This window comes from Curcuma longa, chromosome 4 (genome assembly GCF_044706935.1).
Source record: "Curcuma longa cultivar G26 ecotype Majalengka, Jawa Barat chromosome 4, ITB_CL_G26_1.1, whole genome shotgun sequence".
NCBI classification, from domain to species: domain Eukaryota; kingdom Viridiplantae; phylum Streptophyta; class Magnoliopsida; order Zingiberales; family Zingiberaceae; genus Curcuma; species Curcuma longa.
The window spans coordinates 10,749,656-10,767,453 of NC_133864.1; the positions used below are offsets into that span (position 1 = coordinate 10,749,656).

At 38.0% G+C, this 17,798-nt stretch overlaps 3 protein-coding genes and 1 pseudogene across 3 annotated transcripts; 2 read left to right on the forward strand and 2 right to left on the reverse strand.

The window, feature by feature from the left end:
* Positions 1-1,027: 1,027 nt before the first annotated feature.
* LOC141827068 (putative BOI-related E3 ubiquitin-protein ligase 2) lies at positions 1,028-7,734 on the reverse strand. Its single transcript, XM_074714347.1, has 4 exons — positions 7,618-7,734; positions 7,219-7,440; positions 1,767-1,805; positions 1,028-1,627 (listed from the first exon to the last, which is right to left on the reverse strand). The coding sequence occupies exons 1-4, from the start codon at positions 7,732-7,734 to the stop codon at positions 1,112-1,114; spliced, it is 894 nt and encodes a 297-aa protein (XP_074570448.1). The 3' UTR covers positions 1,028-1,111.
* A 23-nt stretch (positions 7,735-7,757) lies between these two features.
* LOC141827069 (WD-40 repeat-containing protein MSI2-like) lies at positions 7,758-10,460 on the forward strand. Its single transcript, XM_074714348.1, has 5 exons — positions 7,758-8,384; positions 8,737-8,889; positions 9,278-9,402; positions 9,847-9,942; positions 10,256-10,460. The coding sequence occupies exons 1-5, from the start codon at positions 7,758-7,760 to the stop codon at positions 10,458-10,460; spliced, it is 1,206 nt and encodes a 401-aa protein (XP_074570449.1).
* A 283-nt stretch (positions 10,461-10,743) lies between these two features.
* On the reverse strand, positions 10,744-14,007 carry LOC141828194 (uncharacterized). The gene is made up of 6 exons (XM_074715569.1): positions 13,651-14,007; positions 12,989-13,523; positions 12,740-12,911; positions 12,570-12,660; positions 11,531-11,602; positions 10,744-11,390 (listed from the first exon to the last, which is right to left on the reverse strand). Exons 1-6 carry the CDS (start codon positions 13,831-13,833, stop codon positions 11,211-11,213), a joined length of 1,233 nt encoding a protein of 410 aa, XP_074571670.1. The 5' UTR covers positions 13,834-14,007; the 3' UTR covers positions 10,744-11,210.
* A 2,763-nt stretch (positions 14,008-16,770) lies between these two features.
* LOC141828273 (uncharacterized protein At1g76070-like) lies at positions 16,771-17,747 on the forward strand (annotated as a pseudogene).
* Positions 17,748-17,798: the final 51 nt, after the last annotated feature.

The following is a 17,798-nucleotide window of genomic DNA, read 5'->3' on the forward strand; positions in this document are numbered from 1 at the left end:
AAAGCACACATGAAACAAAAGTGTGGAAACTGAAAACAAACATGTGGATAGCACAGGCACAAGTCAATCAGAACAGAACAAGAGCTTGAATTGAACTTTTGAGTCCCATCTTTTACAACTTTAACTCACAAGAAGACAGTTTGTTGCAACCAAAGCTTTCTCATGGGACTCCTCCTGTCTTTTACTCAGCTCAGAATAGAGAGAAATGTAACCACACAGAAGCATCCAAGTCGATGACCAAACAAGCCAAACTAGCTTTTGTGTTTCTTTTTTCTGAGTCAAACCACATTGCAACTACTCAGCCAAAGAAAAAAGTAGTACATGTTGTTTTGGTTGTTTCGACTTTTCATGGATTTCAGGTTAAAGTCCAATGTCTTTACACTTTAATCCAACATGACATATAACAACAACACTCCCTACTACTATTCTTTTTTGCTTCTACTGAATCGAAAAGGCCCCTGTCAGGCTCTTTTTGAGACTTGTATTTGTGTCCCAAGATCAAAGATGTATTTGTGTCTGAAGCAGTGTTTTAGAAAGGTTAAAACAGGTTAAACCAAGAACTGGAAGTCAAACTGATGTGGTTGAATCAAAAGAGAGATCTGAATTGAAGAAATATATGAGTGCCTGAAGAAGTGTTTTCAGAATCAGATTAGACCGGCTGGTTAAACCAGTTAACCCAAGAACAGGAAGTCAATTGAACCAAGATTTAAAAAAAAATGGAAACTGGTGGGTGAATTGGTTTTTTAAAGAACACTGTTCTGAAAGGATTAAACAAGGATATATCTAATTCAGTAATCCTACAAAATCAACCAGAGAAAAAAAATCAGGAATTGCCGGAACCATTGATTCAACTGGCCATCTGGTTCTAAAAACACTGATTTGAAGGATCAACCTTCAGTAATGCTATTAGATGCCCAGTTACCAAAAGATGATGACAGTACAGGAAACCATGACTTCAGTATGGAAGAAACATTCATTCAGAAAACAGGAAAGATTCACTTTTTCTATGAAAATCAAAAGACAAGAACCTTAAACATACTGCAAAAGACCAAGTACACTACCCCTAACCATGAGATTTGGCATCTTTTATTCATGCATCAGTAATGCAACATCAAAACAGGACCTTCACATTACCTCTTATCTTAGAGCTGCAAACAGGGCATGAAGCGAGGATGTCTGTACATTCCTTGCATGTACAAAGATGACGACAAGGGAGGAGGAGTTGGCATGCATTGCGAGCACCACAACACCTGCACTGGATAATGATCTTGTCATCCCCATCATTTGTTGGCTTCATTTCTTTTCTGATTTCCATTGGTGAGGTGGAATTGATGCCAACTGCTGTGCCTGGATTCGTAGAGGAGAACTGAGGTTGCTGTATCTGCTTGAGCACCCTTCGAAGAGATAAAACCTGGGCTGCATTTTGCCTTGCAATACTTTCCCATAACTCTTTTGACTCCTCAGTCTTCTTTAGCTGCTCACATAATTCTTGATGTCTCATGATCGCAATGGAGAGCTTATCTTCTTTCACCTTAAGTAGCACGGCAACCTTTGCTTGCAAATTATTCAAAAGAGAATCCACATGCCGCTTTCTCTGCTCAAAAAGCGACTCCACTAGCCTCTCATTCTGATTTACACAACAGAATCAAAAAGTGAGCATCAACCACTATGTGCTTCCACCAAAATATATATATATACACACACATTGACTCTATTAGATCATAATTGGATTAAAACTCTTTATGATTGACTAAAGAATAATCTACCTGTAATTGGAGATACCGGTCTATTTCTTCTTGAAATGTCTGCATCAACGATGCTACGGAAATTGTCATATCAACCAAGAGAGATTGATCGATAGAATAGGATGAAGTTGGAAGCAAAGCTGATGTAGAAGGGGATGTAAACAAGACTTCTTGTTGTCTTTGTTGTTCAAAGGGTTGCCACAAACTTTGGAAGTGGGCATCTGCACCATCAGTTGGAAGGAATGGAAAAGGACCTTGAAACCCCATGAAAAATCTCACATAAAAAATAAAAACTTGCAACAAGAGGAGAACAAGCAAGGAGATAGCCAAGGAGATATAAAAAATAAAAGCTTGCAACAAGAGGAGAACAAGCAAGAAGATAGCCAAGGCTATAGATAAAGACCATAAGTTATGGCTGAATATAACAAGCTCGGGTACTTCTAGACTAAGGAAGCAGGGAAAGATAGGAAGCTGACATGTACTCGAACACGCGTCTACGGAAGCTAGGATGCCGCAACAACTCTTGGGAACCACATGTTAGAACGTTTATGCAAATTTTCAGTACTACTTTGTCGTGATTAATGTAGAGAACTGGTATTCACTTTCCACAGACTTATGAAACTGAAATAGAAAGAGAAGCAAACTTCTGAAGCATCTCACTAAATCCCACAGTCCACTAAATCCCACGGTCCAAGTGAGTTTATGCTTTCCTATACGTTTCACCAGCGATATCTTCACAAAAGTTGAGTTTTCTAGATGTGGATATCTCCATATTACATGTATAAAATCCTTATATACAAAGAATTGAATGATTTCTAATATAAAAATAGAAAGTAAAGAAAGATATGACCATGCACACACATATTTATAGAGATATTTCGGAGTCATTTTCATTCCTACATGGGAGACTGGTTATAGAGATGGGATTATGAAAAACTTAATTATTAATATGTTTAGTAATATAATTTATATAGGTTTACTGAAAAGAAAAGGCATTTATGTGAAAGAATAGTAAGTAAATATCTTCTCCTTTATGAAAGAAAGTGTGGAAGCATGCACTTGACAGGCATAAATCAACGAAATTGTGACTTCCGCTTTTTTGCCACATAAGCATGTTTCCTTCAATGTGAATGGCTAATCAAAACTCGCCATTTGTTCTTTATTTGCTTCTAGTGGAATTTAAAATTTCTCATAAAAGCTACGCATTTATGTTTGTTCATTGAAAAAATATAGGCTGAATGCAAGATATTCCCATTCAAAACAGTTATTTTTTAAAAACAATTTAGAAACTTTTAATACAATGCAATTTATTGTGCTTTGATAGCTTCCATTTGTTAATTCTAGATAATATGGAAATCAATCCATTATTGATTATATTTCTATCCTTTTTATACTGTGTAATGATGTATTAACTCCTCATTCTATATTCTATACGATACACTGTAATTAATAAATAATATTTAAGTTGCATTAAATTTTCTTGTAGCTTTCCTGTTCTCTTTATTTGTTTCACCCTTTACATTCCTCCATTTGATTCTGTGTTTAATTGGTAGTCATGTTGTAGAAGGTGACATTTTGAAATCTCTAATTTCATTATTAACTAACTATTTATTGCATCTCCTACCAAAGTATATTTTAGTTTTTTTATGTATATGTTTATAATTCATTTAAATTGATGAATTATAATTTCACCAACTGTTTACTTTATATACTATTTTATTTAGGACAACTATTACTATTATAGTACTATTTATTTATGACATTTATTAGTTCTTCAATCAAACCCTATCAATTATCCTAACCACTCCATCTTATTTCTCCTCAATATTTTTTCCTTTTTTTCTCTCATTTTTTATTCTCCATGTTATAACGCTCATGTGAGGCAATTGAGTAATACCTTCACTACTATTAGATTTCTCTATCTTCTCAACATTCTTATATAAAATATATATATATATATATATATATATATATATATATATATATATTATATATATATATATATATATATATATTAAACTTTATTTGAATTATTCCAACTATGTACCCAAGAATTCAATTTCTCTTATTGACTAGGTGATACAGACCTCTGGAGGGCCCACCACTTAAACGGTTAAACCTTCATAATGGTAGCACTAGCATCCTCATTTTTTAAAAATTATTTTGTAAATTGATTTGTTTTTTACTTCAAAGTTGGAAATGATAACAGCAGATATGTAGCAGAGTTTCAGAATACATTTTATTTCAATTAGTTGTAGAACTGATTTTTAAATTTATATTTTTAAAAATTAACTATATATATTTTTTATAAACTTTATATAATTTCTTTTAATAATAAAATTTTTAATTTGTTTTTATCTAATACAAAAAAAGTATAAACAAATATTTTCAGTGTTCGAAGGCAATGTTGGGTCATCCACTAGTTTAACAAATGCAATTAGGTAGAGCAGAGAGTGTAGTTAGGTAGAGCAGAGAATGTAGTTTGACACTAGGGAACATGATTTTAAAAAGCCCTTCTTGTTGCTGCCTAGGGAGATTTTAAAGGAGAGCACATAACAGCATCTACTTACAGTTAAAAAACATTATTTGATTTATTTAAATAATTTAAACTTAAAATTGTAATCTACTACTTAGTAGCTTGTACTTGTAAGTATTAACTTGAACAATTATTTTACAAGCGGAAAATACTTTACATATCAATATAAATATTTTTTTGATACATTAATATTGATCATATTGCATTATGAGTAGGTCGACCACGACTGACATATATTGATTCCATATGCTTCATGAAATCTTACTTTGGAATAAACACCTTAGTATTTAACAAATGTAGATACAAAACTATCTAATATATAATCTTTAGAATTTTAGGTCTTTACATTTGCAATGTTTACTCTATTAATGTTACTTTCCTTTTACAGTGCCAATCTACACAAGCTTAGGCCCTTATAATAAATTGGGAAGTTTTTAAGCCTCTTGCAATTTTCCGTACAAGGTTTACATATCGAAGGAATTTCAATAAAAGGGGCAGCCTAGTACACGAAGATCCTACCAATGTAAGGTCCTGGGGAAAGGTCAAACCACATTTGGTCTATTGTTCATAGGGGTGTTAATTCAGGTGGATTGGGTCTGGTCAAAGCAAAAATATTATTAAAAAAATCTCAAACCAAATCCGATGCGAACCCGAACTTAACTCGAAAATCCTAAATCCAAACATGTATAATCTGACTGACTTGGGAAAAAACTTTTTTTACTATTTTTCTTAATAATTCTTCACTTTTATCTCAATATTTCATCATTGTCATACTAACATTCTACTATTGATAACATAAAACATCATAGGTTTCAAAACAAAATTTGATTTAACCCCAAAAACCCCTAAACCCTAAATTCGAGTCAACCTAAATCCAACCCATATCCGAAAACCCTCAACCTAACCCGATATTTTTCGGGTTGGGTCAAATCAGGTTGGCAAGTCAGGTCTATTTTTGACACCCCCTAATTGTTTACAGTCTTATCCTGCATTGCAAGAGGTTATTTTTGCGACTCAAACATATGACCACAAGGTCACACAACAACAACTTTACCATTGCACCAAGGCTCCCCTGTTGAAGGAATTTCAATCTAGACAAAACAAATTGAGCAATTCTTTGATACCAAAGTTTTAACTATATTAAGAAGCCCAATCTTTAGGTTAGGCTTGCTTTATGTTTTGGCATTTAGAAAAACATCTAGAACAACAATTATACAGTTGAGACACTCACTTTTGGACTTAAAAAACTTGGCATATTTTTGGATTTGGCTACAAACTGTTGAGACTTACCCTAGTCCAGTCATAATGCACAGATTTTTAGTGAATTGTCTTCCCAAATCATCATTATACTATCCATATGGGAAGAATATTGGATTGGTATATTGGCCTCATAATTTGCTAACAAAAATGGCAAGGAAACTAGGCAAATATAAGTAAGAAAAAAAGGGTTACGTAAACTAGAATAACCATAAACACAACAATAAGCAAGAAGGAAGAAAAATAATCTTTATATCCATTTTTAGCCAAATCAACTGAAACACACAGCACTATCCTACCATATCTATGTTAAAAGTTTCTCTTGGAGACTAAATCATAAAGGTTCTAAGTTCCTCTCTAAAGGTCATGTTAGAGAAGAAACAAAGGTCAAAAGAGTTTACCATTAAGTAACTGAAAACCAGAATATCCAAAAATAAATTAATGGGAAAACAAGGGCTTCTTCTTAGAAAATAAAGATGGCCCTAACATAGGAGTCAAGACCCATTCATTCGCTCATTCAGTAGAGCACCAATTTCTCTTACAAGTTATACCTTATATATATTATTTTCTACACTGAGTTATTCCCTTTATTTTCTGTAGCAGAAGAAACCTTATTTGCCTATAAATCAGTAAATCATCACCATTTGTTTTCATTCTCTATCAAGCAAATCGATCATTAAATTATGTTATTCTATTTGGATTGGAGGACAATCCCCTCAAAATGATCATCCTCTTATTTCTTCACTTCCAAACTCCTTAGATATGGCAGTGGTTCATATCAACCTGGAATTAAAGCCACAGAGATCCTGTCCATCATCACTATACGTCTATACTCTTATAGTAGAGTCTCCTTTCCGTATCATAGCCACCTCCATATTTTGCCACCTTTGCAGTGTCTCTCTTCAGCACCATTTTTAAGTAGGAGCAAGTTGCTCTTCCATTTCCATTGCTACCAGACTGCCTTCTTCAATATACGGAGTACGGAGATCATCAATGTGTCACATCATGAACTCTCTATCATGGCTTCCCCTTCCTAAAGCTTAATTTTTAATCCCTTTTTAAGTTGCAATGTCTCAGCTAAGATTTTAAAAGAATAATTTCGCCTTCAACATGACAACATGAGGTTTCTAACCAAACAGCAAAGTGTGTAGCAGAATTTAAAGCCAAGTGAGATGCAACTTCAAGCAGTTGCAAAAACCAAGGTATCAAAAGAAAAAATGAAGCAAAAGAATCAATAATTTCAACTGGGTCATCCTTACGAACATAATGACACAGGTTTGCCAACAAATTGTCGAGAAGCAACCATCTGTTGCAGTCACTAAGACACTCCTGCATGAAGTTAATGCATTGAAGCCTCACTACAAATTTCCATCCTACACTCTGCTCTTGGTGCAATCTATGCAACCCACAACCATCATTCTCAATATACTAGCACCGACTATAATCCTATCTCAGAAACATATATACCTAGTTATTTGAGCAAATACATCAACAAAAAAAGGTGGGCTTGATGAAGTAATTGTCCAAGGAAGGGAAAAAATCTTGGCATGGAAATCATATAGTGATAGAAATCCTTTTCTTGATTAACAATACAGCAATCAAAAATCCTATTTCTAGTGAAACAACACAAAGGCGCTTGCAAGTTTGGTTATGTAGGAAGAAAGCTAGGACACATGATACCTCGTTGGCGTAACGCGGCCGGAAACTCCACCGATGTCGGCTAGGTTGGCTCCCAACCCGAAGGTGTTCGGCCAGTGCACGAGGAGTCGATCTGAAGCTCCTCGACCGTCTCATGGCAGTAGAGCATTGCTCGCTTCGGCGGCGTGCCTCACCGGCGATTGATTCCGGGGAGAACCTCTCTTGTTGCGGAAGCAGCTTGGAGAACGGCGATATATCTGATGGCTGAAAGGAACATTTTCATTTTGATCCCTAAAGTTTATCTAATCTGAAAACAATTTATATCTGGAGTTTTCAAAATTAATCTTAAAACTCCTAAAAGTTTTTAAATTTTTGTAAAGGAAAATGGTGTCTCCCGCATTCAGTGAAGGTTTAAAAATGGGCGGCGAAGATGGGACGAACTGTCGATCGAACGGTGTAGATGCAATATCGCAGGGGCTCACAATTCCCGCGCAAGTATTGGAGGAGATCCGGTCCCGGCAATAAAAGCAGCGGCGACTCGCTCCGATCGGCCGCCATCGGCGGGTTTTGGCGGGAGAGAGATGAAGGCGAAGAAGGCTGCCGAGCGCGACAAGGCGAAGGAGGATTACCGTTTGTGGAAGGTGAGCACCCCTTTCCTCTACGACCTCGTCATCTCCCACCCCCTCAAGTGGCCCTCCCTCACAGTCCGATGGCTCCCGTGCTCGTCGCCGTCTTCCTCCTCCGGAAGCAGCCCCGGCGGCGCCACCCACCGCCTCCTCCTCGGCACGAACACCTCCGGCTACGCTCCTAACTCCCTAATGATCGCAGACGTGCTTTTCCCGCTCCCTCCCGAGGCTCCTCCCGGCGCGCCGCTCCCCAAGGTCGAGATCTCGCAGACCATCCCCCATCAGGGGGAGGTCAAACGCGCCCGATTCATGCCGCAGAGACCATCGGTTGTAGCCACCATGACCCGTGGCTCGGAGGTTCACGTGTTCGACTGCGAGCGGCGGCCACTGAAGCCTGTCGAGGGGGAGGAGAGTGGTCCGGACGTCGTCCTGAGCGGCCTCTCCAAGGAAGGATATGGGATCTCATGGAGTCCGCACAAGGAGGGCTTTCTCTTGAGCGGATCGTATGATTCCAAGATTTGTCTGTGGGATGTGGGAATGATGCCGGAAGAGAAGGTTCTTGATGCAAGATACATGTTTGAGGTAACGCGTCGTAGATCTTTAGCATCGTCCTTATATGATACTTCACTCTGTTTAATGCAAAAAAAAAAATTATCGAAAGAGCATTTCAATGTTCGTACTTGAAGCAAATCCTTGTTAAAACCATCAAATTTTGCCCTAGGGATCCTTCTAAGATTCTTGGACTTGTGGTTCCACTGATTGAACTAGGTGTGCGTTCTTTCTAGATTCAAACACCTAATGAGAAAGCTGATGTTGCTGCAAAGTTTTTTTCCTTCTCATTTTGGTTAGCCTTATAGATTATATTCTAGTTTTCTCCTTGCAAACTGAAATCACATAACTAATTCATGATTTCAAACTATGTACTTTCTTCTAGGCCCATACTGATTCTGTTAAGGATGTTGCTTGGCACTTGAAGAATGAAAACATGTTTGGGTCCGTTGGGAATGACCATCTTTTGATGATTTGGGACCTTCGTTCATCGGCATCTGGAAAGCCACAACAGTCATTAAAAGCTCATGAAAATAAGGTAAAGTAGTTTGTTGTCAATATGAATACATTCATATGCACCTGCAAGTAGTAATGTTTTACAAAGGTACAGTTGCCTCTTATATGATCTTATGCATAAGTAGTTTGGCACAGCTGATTGATAAACCAGAATGCAGATAGCATTGGTCACTCTGTTTCAAACAATTAGACATTTATAGGGCTTGATAAACCAAGTACATTGTAACATTTCTCAAGTGCGAACCACACTAGAGTTGTTTCAAGTTGGTGTGAAAACAAGTAACAATTGGTTGTTCTGCTCTTTTTGCATTGCATTTATTCAGTATTCTGCCTAATTATGTTTTCTCTGGCTTATTTTTAAGCATATCAACACTCATTAATGTTGGGTATGTATTGCCTTGCTCTCCCAGGTCAATTCACTATCATTTAATCCATTTAATGAGTGGCTTTTGGCAACAGCATCTGAAGACAGTACAGTTAACCTATTTGACCTTCGGAAGCTCACTACAAGTTTGCATACATGTTCAGGTCATGTGTAAGTACATGGCCTTCTGCATTGCCTTGTTGAATTATTCGGTTAATGTTAAACTAATACGATATGAGATCTTAGTGTAACTTACCACATGCAATGTTGGCTGTTTTCAGATGTCCAGACTTCTTGTTCCTTCACAAGTGAACCGGTGGAGCTATTTATATTTCTTTATTTTCTTACTCAAACTGGATCATACTGATTCTCAGTCTAACTGGTTGAACCTATATGCCACTATTCAGCTCTAATAACATTAGTTTGGCACAAAGAAAACTAAAATGTACTTTAAGATAATTATGTCAGGAAAGTATAGTTCCAGAAGTTATGAACTACTGGTTCTTGTAGCTAGGTTCAAATATGGTAGTAAAGTTTATATTTATTGTTTCATAAATCCTTTATTATGTAGTTTATTATTGTTTTTGTTATTTTGATGAGTATTTGTGTTTACAGAGGATCTGTTGCTCAAGTGGAATGGAGCCCCAGGCATGAAACTATTTTTGCTTCCTCTGCTGCTGACAAAAGGCTGATAATTTGGGACCTTAACCGGTACATAAAACTTCAATGCAAATGCATGAATCATTCTTTTGGAATACAACTGCTTTTGGTTAAGGAATGGAATTGATAAATAATAGTATAGAAATATGCATTCTTAGTTTGACCGTTCTATTTGGCAACCGATGAATCAAAGCTTCAATTAAAGAGCTGGTTGACTGGACTATTAGATGCCACATTCACTCATTTTTGTGCATATATCTGATAGTTCTTGATATGCATGAACTGCAAGAACACTGCTTGGGACTGCAGTGAATACAACACAATCGATAACTTTAGTTTTTTTTTTTTTGACGAATGTGGCTAGGATTGGGGATGAACAGACTGCCGACGATGCTGTCTATGGGCCACCAGAGGCGTTCTTTGTCCACGCAGGTCACACTGCAAAGATCTCAGAATTCTCATGGAACCCCGAGGAGCCCTGGGTCATTGCCAGTATGGCCGAGGACAATATTCTTCAGGTATGGCAGATGGCTGAGAGCTACCAAGATGTTGGCGGCAATGATCGTTGACCAGCATGCACATGTCTAATGAGTCTAAGTTTGAACAGACCAAATAGTATAACATCCTCTTATCGACATTCCTCATGGTGAGTGTTTGAGGCAAATCCTCCTGTTCGAGCTTGTGAGCTGGTATTAATAGTCTGTGTTAGTCTCATTTGCCTAAAACATACCATTTGGCTTTAATACCTGAGTGTGAGTATAGCAGGCGAGGCAAGCCTACTAAGCTTAACAAATGCACAATTTAGGTGAGCTTAACGGAATAATGAAGGAAAAAAATTAACAACAAGAGAACTAGATCAAAAAGAACGTGCTAAATCCATCAGTTGAATACAACCATTTCTACATTGAGAATCCAGTTCTCCAATCATTACTGAACCCAATTTCTTCCCAAATAATGTGACAAAATTTATCACCCACCGACAGTGATCCTACCGAAGAGAGAACATACACCCCATCAGAAACAAACCACATAACCAGCCAGTAGCAGTAGCAGCCAAACCATCTTAAGTTCCATGCAAGTTTATCATCGTTTTGTACTCGTTACTTTTTCCCTTTCCAATGGATGGATATTTGCTGTCGAAGAAAATACCTCATTTAGGGCCACATCTCCCTTTTCCAGATCCAAGAAATGGTTTCCTTCACGTATTTCGACCACTAGAGATCGCTCCAGCTTATCACTGAGATGAATGATCAACTTGTTTTCTTCTTCACTAAGGCAACTCCTGCATCTGATTGTTCAAAATTCTGAATGGTGCAGAACTACCCAGTGCCATTATGTCGGGAAGGATCTTCATTCAATCCAAAAGCATGGAGGCGAGATAGGATAGAATCAGGATGTAGTGGTTGAGGCGATCGAGGACTAGAAGCTGAGTCATATTGATTGAGGGAGTGCGGCAGTGTCCATCTCATCCAGTCACCCCGTCGCCTCAGCTTTTCACCCTACAACATATATAATTCATGAAGATTGTAAATAGCATATGGCATGCATATGCAAGAATGAACAAGATGGCAGAATGATATAGGAGATTCGATTGGTCAAAACGAGCTACGAGATGAAAAAGTGAGATGATGAACCATACATGTACTTCCACTACTGTTGAACCTTGTAATGCATCCAATATATATGGTATGTCATGTGTCAACTGCTTGACCTGCAGTTAAAAAGATAAATAATTCACTTTCTCACTCAAACAAACAATAAATAAATAAACAACCCACCCAGGCAAATGCTTTGAGCATATGACCAACATGATCACCTTCAAAGTTAAGGAAGAAGTATCAAAACCTTAAAAGTTGATTCGATGTTATTTAAATACCCATTATAATCTTGTTTTCCAAATGAAAATTTGGATAATTTCTTATCATCTAGACAAAATACATAGTGTTTCAAAAGTCCTTTGCTTGTTGATAATCACAGTATTAGTAGTTCCTCCTATAATCAATCACTCATTTTTAATTCAAAAATCACTTTTATTGAGCATCTACAGGTAAGCACTAGCCGAAGCATTCAAACCAACAATCAAAAACACTTGAGACTTCAAAACAAGAAAATTAACAGCTGAGACACATTACTCAATGCCTTGTTTTTGTTGTTGTAAACAAGAATGGTAACTTAAGAATTTAGTAATCTCTTCCCATTTCAAGTAGCCATATGTTGCTGGTACTTTAGTTTATTTTAATCTCTTAAAAAACCTTTGTCAAACTCCTTGGTGTGTAAAATTCATACTTAATCTCACATAATAAAGGATTTTAAGCAATACCTAGCTCATAAGCTATTTTATAACAAAAATAATACATGCTTCAACATGAGGTCACACCTCATAATGTCAGTGTCCCTAGGCAGTCCAAAACTAAAAGATGATCAAATAAGGCTCATACACTATCATATTCATAATTTTACACAAGTTCAAAGACACAAGAACTCCTACAGAATTCTTGACTACAGGATTTTAGATATTGAGATTCCAAGATCATGCAGGCAACATTGTGTTCTAGATCTCACAAAGAAAATTAAACACTGATTCTGGCACAGCCTTCACCTTTGCAAACTATTCAGTAACAAACATGCCAATGAGAAGCATTACGAAAATAAGAAAACATGTAGTCAAAATAACTCACCCTGTTAAAGCTAGCAATCAAGGAAACAGCAACCCAACCATGATCATCCATATTTTGTCTGAGATAATGATCCTTGCAAAGATTCTCAGGACTGCCAATTCAAACCCTTAAACAACAGATGTAAAAATGCATAAGAAAAGTTTAATCTGCCACAAAGGTTCATAAATTACCTGAAATAGTACTCTATTTGCTTCACCAACATTAAGCGCTGATAATCTGCTGGCGATGGAAACCCAGCAGGGGGAACTACAGAAGGCGCTTGATGTGTGATGATAGGCATGCTCTCAAGTGGCGGAGGTAGTGGAGGCAGTGGCGGAGGGAGATAATAAAGAGGAGGAAATTCTTGTAAAAAGATGAACACCCTCAAAATTATGCAAACAAACGACATTAAACGCATCACAACTACAGGGAAGGCATACCATAGCCCATGGGAGGCATAACATGACGGAACTGCGGTGGCATGCCAAAGAACGGCATCATAGTAGGTGAGGGTGGAGGCTGCTGTAGTAGTTGTGGCTGAATGAATGGCCGGGGGTCTCCTCGCTGCTGAAGGAATGGTGTCGGCGTTTGCGGTTCTCTAGTGTTAAAACCTCTAGGACTCATCCAGCCATAGCCTCCACGGTCATGTTCACGCCGATTACCATGGCGCAAATGGTGGGTAGGAGTTCCACCGACTCCGCCACCATGGTTTCCCCTTCTACTGCCACTATGGCCAGCTCTGTGGTAAGTGCTGTTGCTTTGCGTCTGAGGCATGAGCGGAGGCACATCCAAAGGGCTAGTTGGATGCTGAGCTTCCCTTGGACTATGATTGATCGGCGAACTGCTGCTAGCATCGGTACATCTTTTTGAAAAATTAGGGTTCCGATGAGATTTTTGGCGAACAAAAGGATCGTGATTCCGAGTAAAACTAGGGTTAGTGTTTAGCCTTGACTGGGGAGCATCGATCGTGGACCTCTACCAAGACGAGGAAGTTAGAATCAAGATACACATAACAAAAGATCATATTCCTTTCCGTTCCTTCGCGATTAAGAATGGAGAAAAATTAATATTCAAGAAAAGAATTCAGAAGAAGGAATCGCACCAGGGGAGCGGAGGACGCGCTGACTGCGGATTCCAAAAGCGCAGCATTGGCGCTGGTCCCGCGGTCGACGCCGTCTGTGGACCCGAGCGGGCGATCGGACGCTTCTTCCCGGGGTGGCGCCGGCGGAGAGGAGGAAGCAGCGTCGGAGGCGGACGGAGAATAGAGATCCGGCGAGCGCGACATGGCCGGCGCGTGGTAGCGGTAGGGTTAGGGTTCGCGGCGGTGGCGATGTGAGCGAATAGCGATCGCGGCGGAGAAAGAGAGAAGGGGGGAAAACTTGGGAGGGGGCACAGTGCAAAAGCGGCAGAGGTGGAGGGCGCAGAGAGGCGACAATGCGGAGACTGGAGTCTGCTTTCCGGCGATTCGTCGTATAGAGGAAAAGGTGCGACGACGAAGAGAGGCAGAAGCAGCATCTCCTTTTTCTCTCTTTTAAAAGAAAAGGAGACGGGCGAGCGAAAATGCCCTAGAACTTTCCAAGTAATTACGAATTTACCAGTTCCGCTTCTCCTCCAATTCCAAACCGCATAAGCTTCAACCCAATTTTCAAAATATATATTTTACATAATATATAATTAAAATATATATTTAAATATGTTATTGCATAATATATATTCAAAATATATATTTAAATATATATTTTACATAATATATATTTAAAATATAAATATGTTATTGCAATTGATTTCTAATTAAGGTTGATAAGTCCAAGTTGATTGGAATTGAGTTTTGGTGTTTGCTCGATATGTTTGAGAGTTGAGACGTTGAGAAGAAGAATTTATTGGAGAGGGAGGTTGTTAGTGTAATCGAACTCGAGTCAGATTGACCAAGGGGAATGGTTGAGTGAAAAGTTAAGTAGATTAAGATTGACTAAATACTCGATGGTACATAAGTCCAAATGGATCATGGTAATAAGACATTTAACAGTTAGAAGTTCAATAAGAAATTAACATAAGAAGTAAAGTCTAAGTGGATCACAAAGTATCAAGTACTTAACATAAGACGTGAAATTCCAGTGGATCAAAGTTGACAGAACATTTGGGCAGTTGGAAGTTCAATAGGAAATTGACATGGAAAATGAAGTCTGAGTGGATCCTGAAGAAATATAGCACCAAGTGGTTCAAGGTTAATCAAATGCTTGATAATGAAGGAAGTCTAAATATGTCAAAGAGGACTAGATGTTTGATAGTGATGAAATCTTAGCAGGTTAAGATTGTCTAGAAGATAAACAATGATGAAGTCCCGACAGATCAAAGTTGATCGAATATTAGGCAACGGTGAAATTCTAATAGGTCAAGGCAACAATAATGTCTCAGTAGGTCAAGATCAATCGGATGCGAGCAATGAAAAATTCCAAACATATCATGATTAATCTGATACTAGACACAGAAAGTTCTGACATATTAAGGTTAATCAGATGTTGAACAAAGAAAATTCTGATAGATTAAGGTCAACCGAATAATTAAACAATGCGAGAATTCAACCTTAGAAAAATTGAAATCAGAGGTATCAATTGGCTGCTAAGGAATAGTAATAGATTAATGACCCTTAAATATTAAATTTGGAGTTTGAGAGGGTTTAAGGAGATTTATGATTGATCAATCAACTGATAGATTTTATCAGTCAACTAATATATTAATTGAGTGAGGGACTTGACTAATGGAACTATTGCATCAAACATAAGATTTTTGGAAAGTTAGGAACTTAACTAATGGAACTATTGCAGTGAACATAAGATTTTCAAGTCGAGTTAAGGACTCGACTATTAAAGGAACTGTTACAATGAACAAAAGATTTTTAGGTCAAGTTAGGAACTTAACTTTTTGTCATTAGTTATGTGATGAAAATGATTAGTTGACTATTACCATTGTTGAAGTGAACAAAATATTTATAGTTTGACTATTATACTAGATTGATTCAGATTAGTTGATTGATGAATAGTAACAATTGACTGTTATGGTTAAATCTGAAGTAGAAAGAGTCAGACGAATTCAATGAAGCAATCGATTGATGAATTCTAGTAGTCGACTGTTAGGTGAAATCAATTCCGATCTAAAGGCTATAAAGGAAAGATTTTGTGAAGGATTTCGACGTTATCCTTAAGGGTTTTGGATGAGAGTATTGTTGCATTTTCAAATCTCAAAAGGCAAACTAAAGCAACCAAAAGCGATCAAAGCAAAGATTTATTATTATAAAATTATTTCATTTGCTTTGTTCTTTTTAATTATTGTATCTTTTGTATTCATGTTGTGTTGCTGGTAAGAACAAGAATTGTAAAAGATTTCTATACCTTTGGAAGATCTATGATAAAAAAAAAAATAATAGTGCTTCACTGGGATGGTAGACCATAAAATAGGAATTAAGAGTTCTGAATCAAATAAAATTGATTCATGTTTATTTTATGTGTATTTCTGTTGTGCATTAACTCCTTAGACGACGAGTACAACGAATGATGATTGAAGACTATCAAAGAATTACAAATCGTTATTCACCCCTCTACAACCTCAACGGTTCCAAAACAAAATAAATCTAAAAATATGACTTGTAAAAAAAATTAGAAAACATACATGAGAAAATTTTGGAAAAAAATAATAAATGTGAAGAACATAAATTATACGTGAAGTAATGATGGAAGTAAATCCTAATCAATTTTCTTTGTAAAAAAAGCAGTTTTAAAATTTTTTTCTAGGTTGTTATATCGTCGAAATAATTCTTTGAGCAAACATGACTTAGAAAGTACGAACCTTTAGTTGACGTTTGTGTGATTCGAATAATCTTCATTTCTGATGCTTTGGAAGTTAGATGGGAGTTATAACGGTTTAGGGGAGGGGTGTTTTGGAAATTAAGTGTGTGCTTTAGTAATAAGTGTGCTGCATTCATTAGGAAATTTAAAAAATTGGATGCGCCCTCTTGTAAAATACCCTATAAATTTTAAATTAAATTACAATAATTTTAATTATTATAAAATTAGTTTCCAATAAAATTTATTTTGGATAGAATTAGCCAAAAAAGAGAATATTTTATTTTGCATAAAAATTTTAAAATGGAAATATTTAATTAATTTGGACTAAAATTAATAAATGAGACCTAAAAAAGCTGATACACACCTTCTATAGCGTTGACCACAACCAGTCTGTCTCCAGCTGCCTCGTAATCCCCTTCCTCCGCTGTTCCTTTATATCTCATCTCATCGATCCTCCCCTCCTTCTGATTCATCATCAAAATCTCTTTTTGACCACATACTTCTCTTCGATTTCAACTTTATTCGTGGAATCGAGCTTCAAATTTTGATTTTTAATCGACGGGAGCTCGCGAATTGATCACGATTGGCGTTCTGTGCGTGATTCAACAGTCATGGAGAAGCCAAGGAGGTCGGCGGCGTCCATCATCAGCTTCCTCCCCAAACGGACAGGCTTCTCCGGCGACGGAAACGCGCACGCAGATGTCCTCCAGCAGCGGCGAGGCTTCATCGTTTCGATCGTGCCGGTAGAGGTCCGGCGGAAGGGGAAGGGCGGAGCCGGAGGGGAGTTCGAGGAGCCCACGTCGCCGAAGGTCACCTGCATGGGGAAGGTGAAGCTAAGTAAGATGAGCTGCAATAGTAACCGGGAAACTAAGTCGCCGCCTCCGCCAGCGAAGCCCCCGCAGAGAAGCGGCTGAAGAGTAAGAGGACGGGCGACGCCTCCCTGTTTCTCAGTCGGATGTTTCTCCCGCGCAGGATGAAAGCGCCCGTGGCGGCCGAGGATGAGAAGGAAATCGTCAGAGGAGATATAAATCCGGCGTCGTTAACGTTGCCGGCGCTGGGGACGATGAGGAGGTACGCGAGCGGGCGGGAGACGCTGCAGGATTTCGACTGGAGGAAGGCGGCAGAGAAGGGCGGAGGAGAGGAGGAGTACGACGGGGCGCTAGTGGCCCACTCGGGGCCGATCATCGTGGGGAGCGGCGGAGCGGTGGCGATGGACCCGAAGAAGAGGCCGCCACCGCCGCCGCCGATACCTCTCCAACTCTAGTAATTAATACATTAATATATTAATATTAATGTATTAAAATTAATTTCCAATTTTCTATTTTAATGTTTGCCTTTTTTTTTCTTCTCCATTGTAATTTTCCAAAGTCTCCTTTTTTTTCTTTTAAATATTTTGTAAATTTCTGGG

Coding starts and splice junctions, on each gene's coding strand:
- LOC141827068 (XM_074714347.1), bottom strand. CDS start 7,734: ATGGCGGCCGATCGGAGCGAGTCGCCGCTGCTTTTATTGCCGGGACCG. Junction 7,441..7,617: donor TCTACACCGTTCGATCGACA/GTTCGTCCCATC, acceptor TGTTCCTTTCAG/CCATCAGATATATCGCCGTT. Junction 1,806..7,218: donor GGCCGCGTTACGCCAACGAG/GTATCATGTGTC, acceptor TCGTTGATGCAG/ACATTTCAAGAAGAAATAGA.
- LOC141827069 (XM_074714348.1), top strand. CDS start 7,758: ATGAAGGCGAAGAAGGCTGCCGAGCGCGACAAGGCGAAGGAGGATTAC. Junction 8,890..9,277: donor TAAAAGCTCATGAAAATAAG/GTAAAGTAGTTT, acceptor TTGCTCTCCCAG/GTCAATTCACTATCATTTAA. Junction 9,943..10,255: donor ATAATTTGGGACCTTAACCG/GTACATAAAACT, acceptor GAATGTGGCTAG/GATTGGGGATGAACAGACTG.
- LOC141828194 (XM_074715569.1), bottom strand. CDS start 13,833: ATGTCGCGCTCGCCGGATCTCTATTCTCCGTCCGCCTCCGACGCTGCT. Junction 13,524..13,650: donor GCGCGTCCTCCGCTCCCCTG/GTGCGATTCCTT, acceptor TCGTCTTGGTAG/AGGTCCACGATCGATGCTCC. Junction 11,391..11,530: donor CAACAGTAGTGGAAGTACAT/GTATGGTTCATC, acceptor TATATGTTGTAG/GGTGAAAAGCTGAGGCGACG.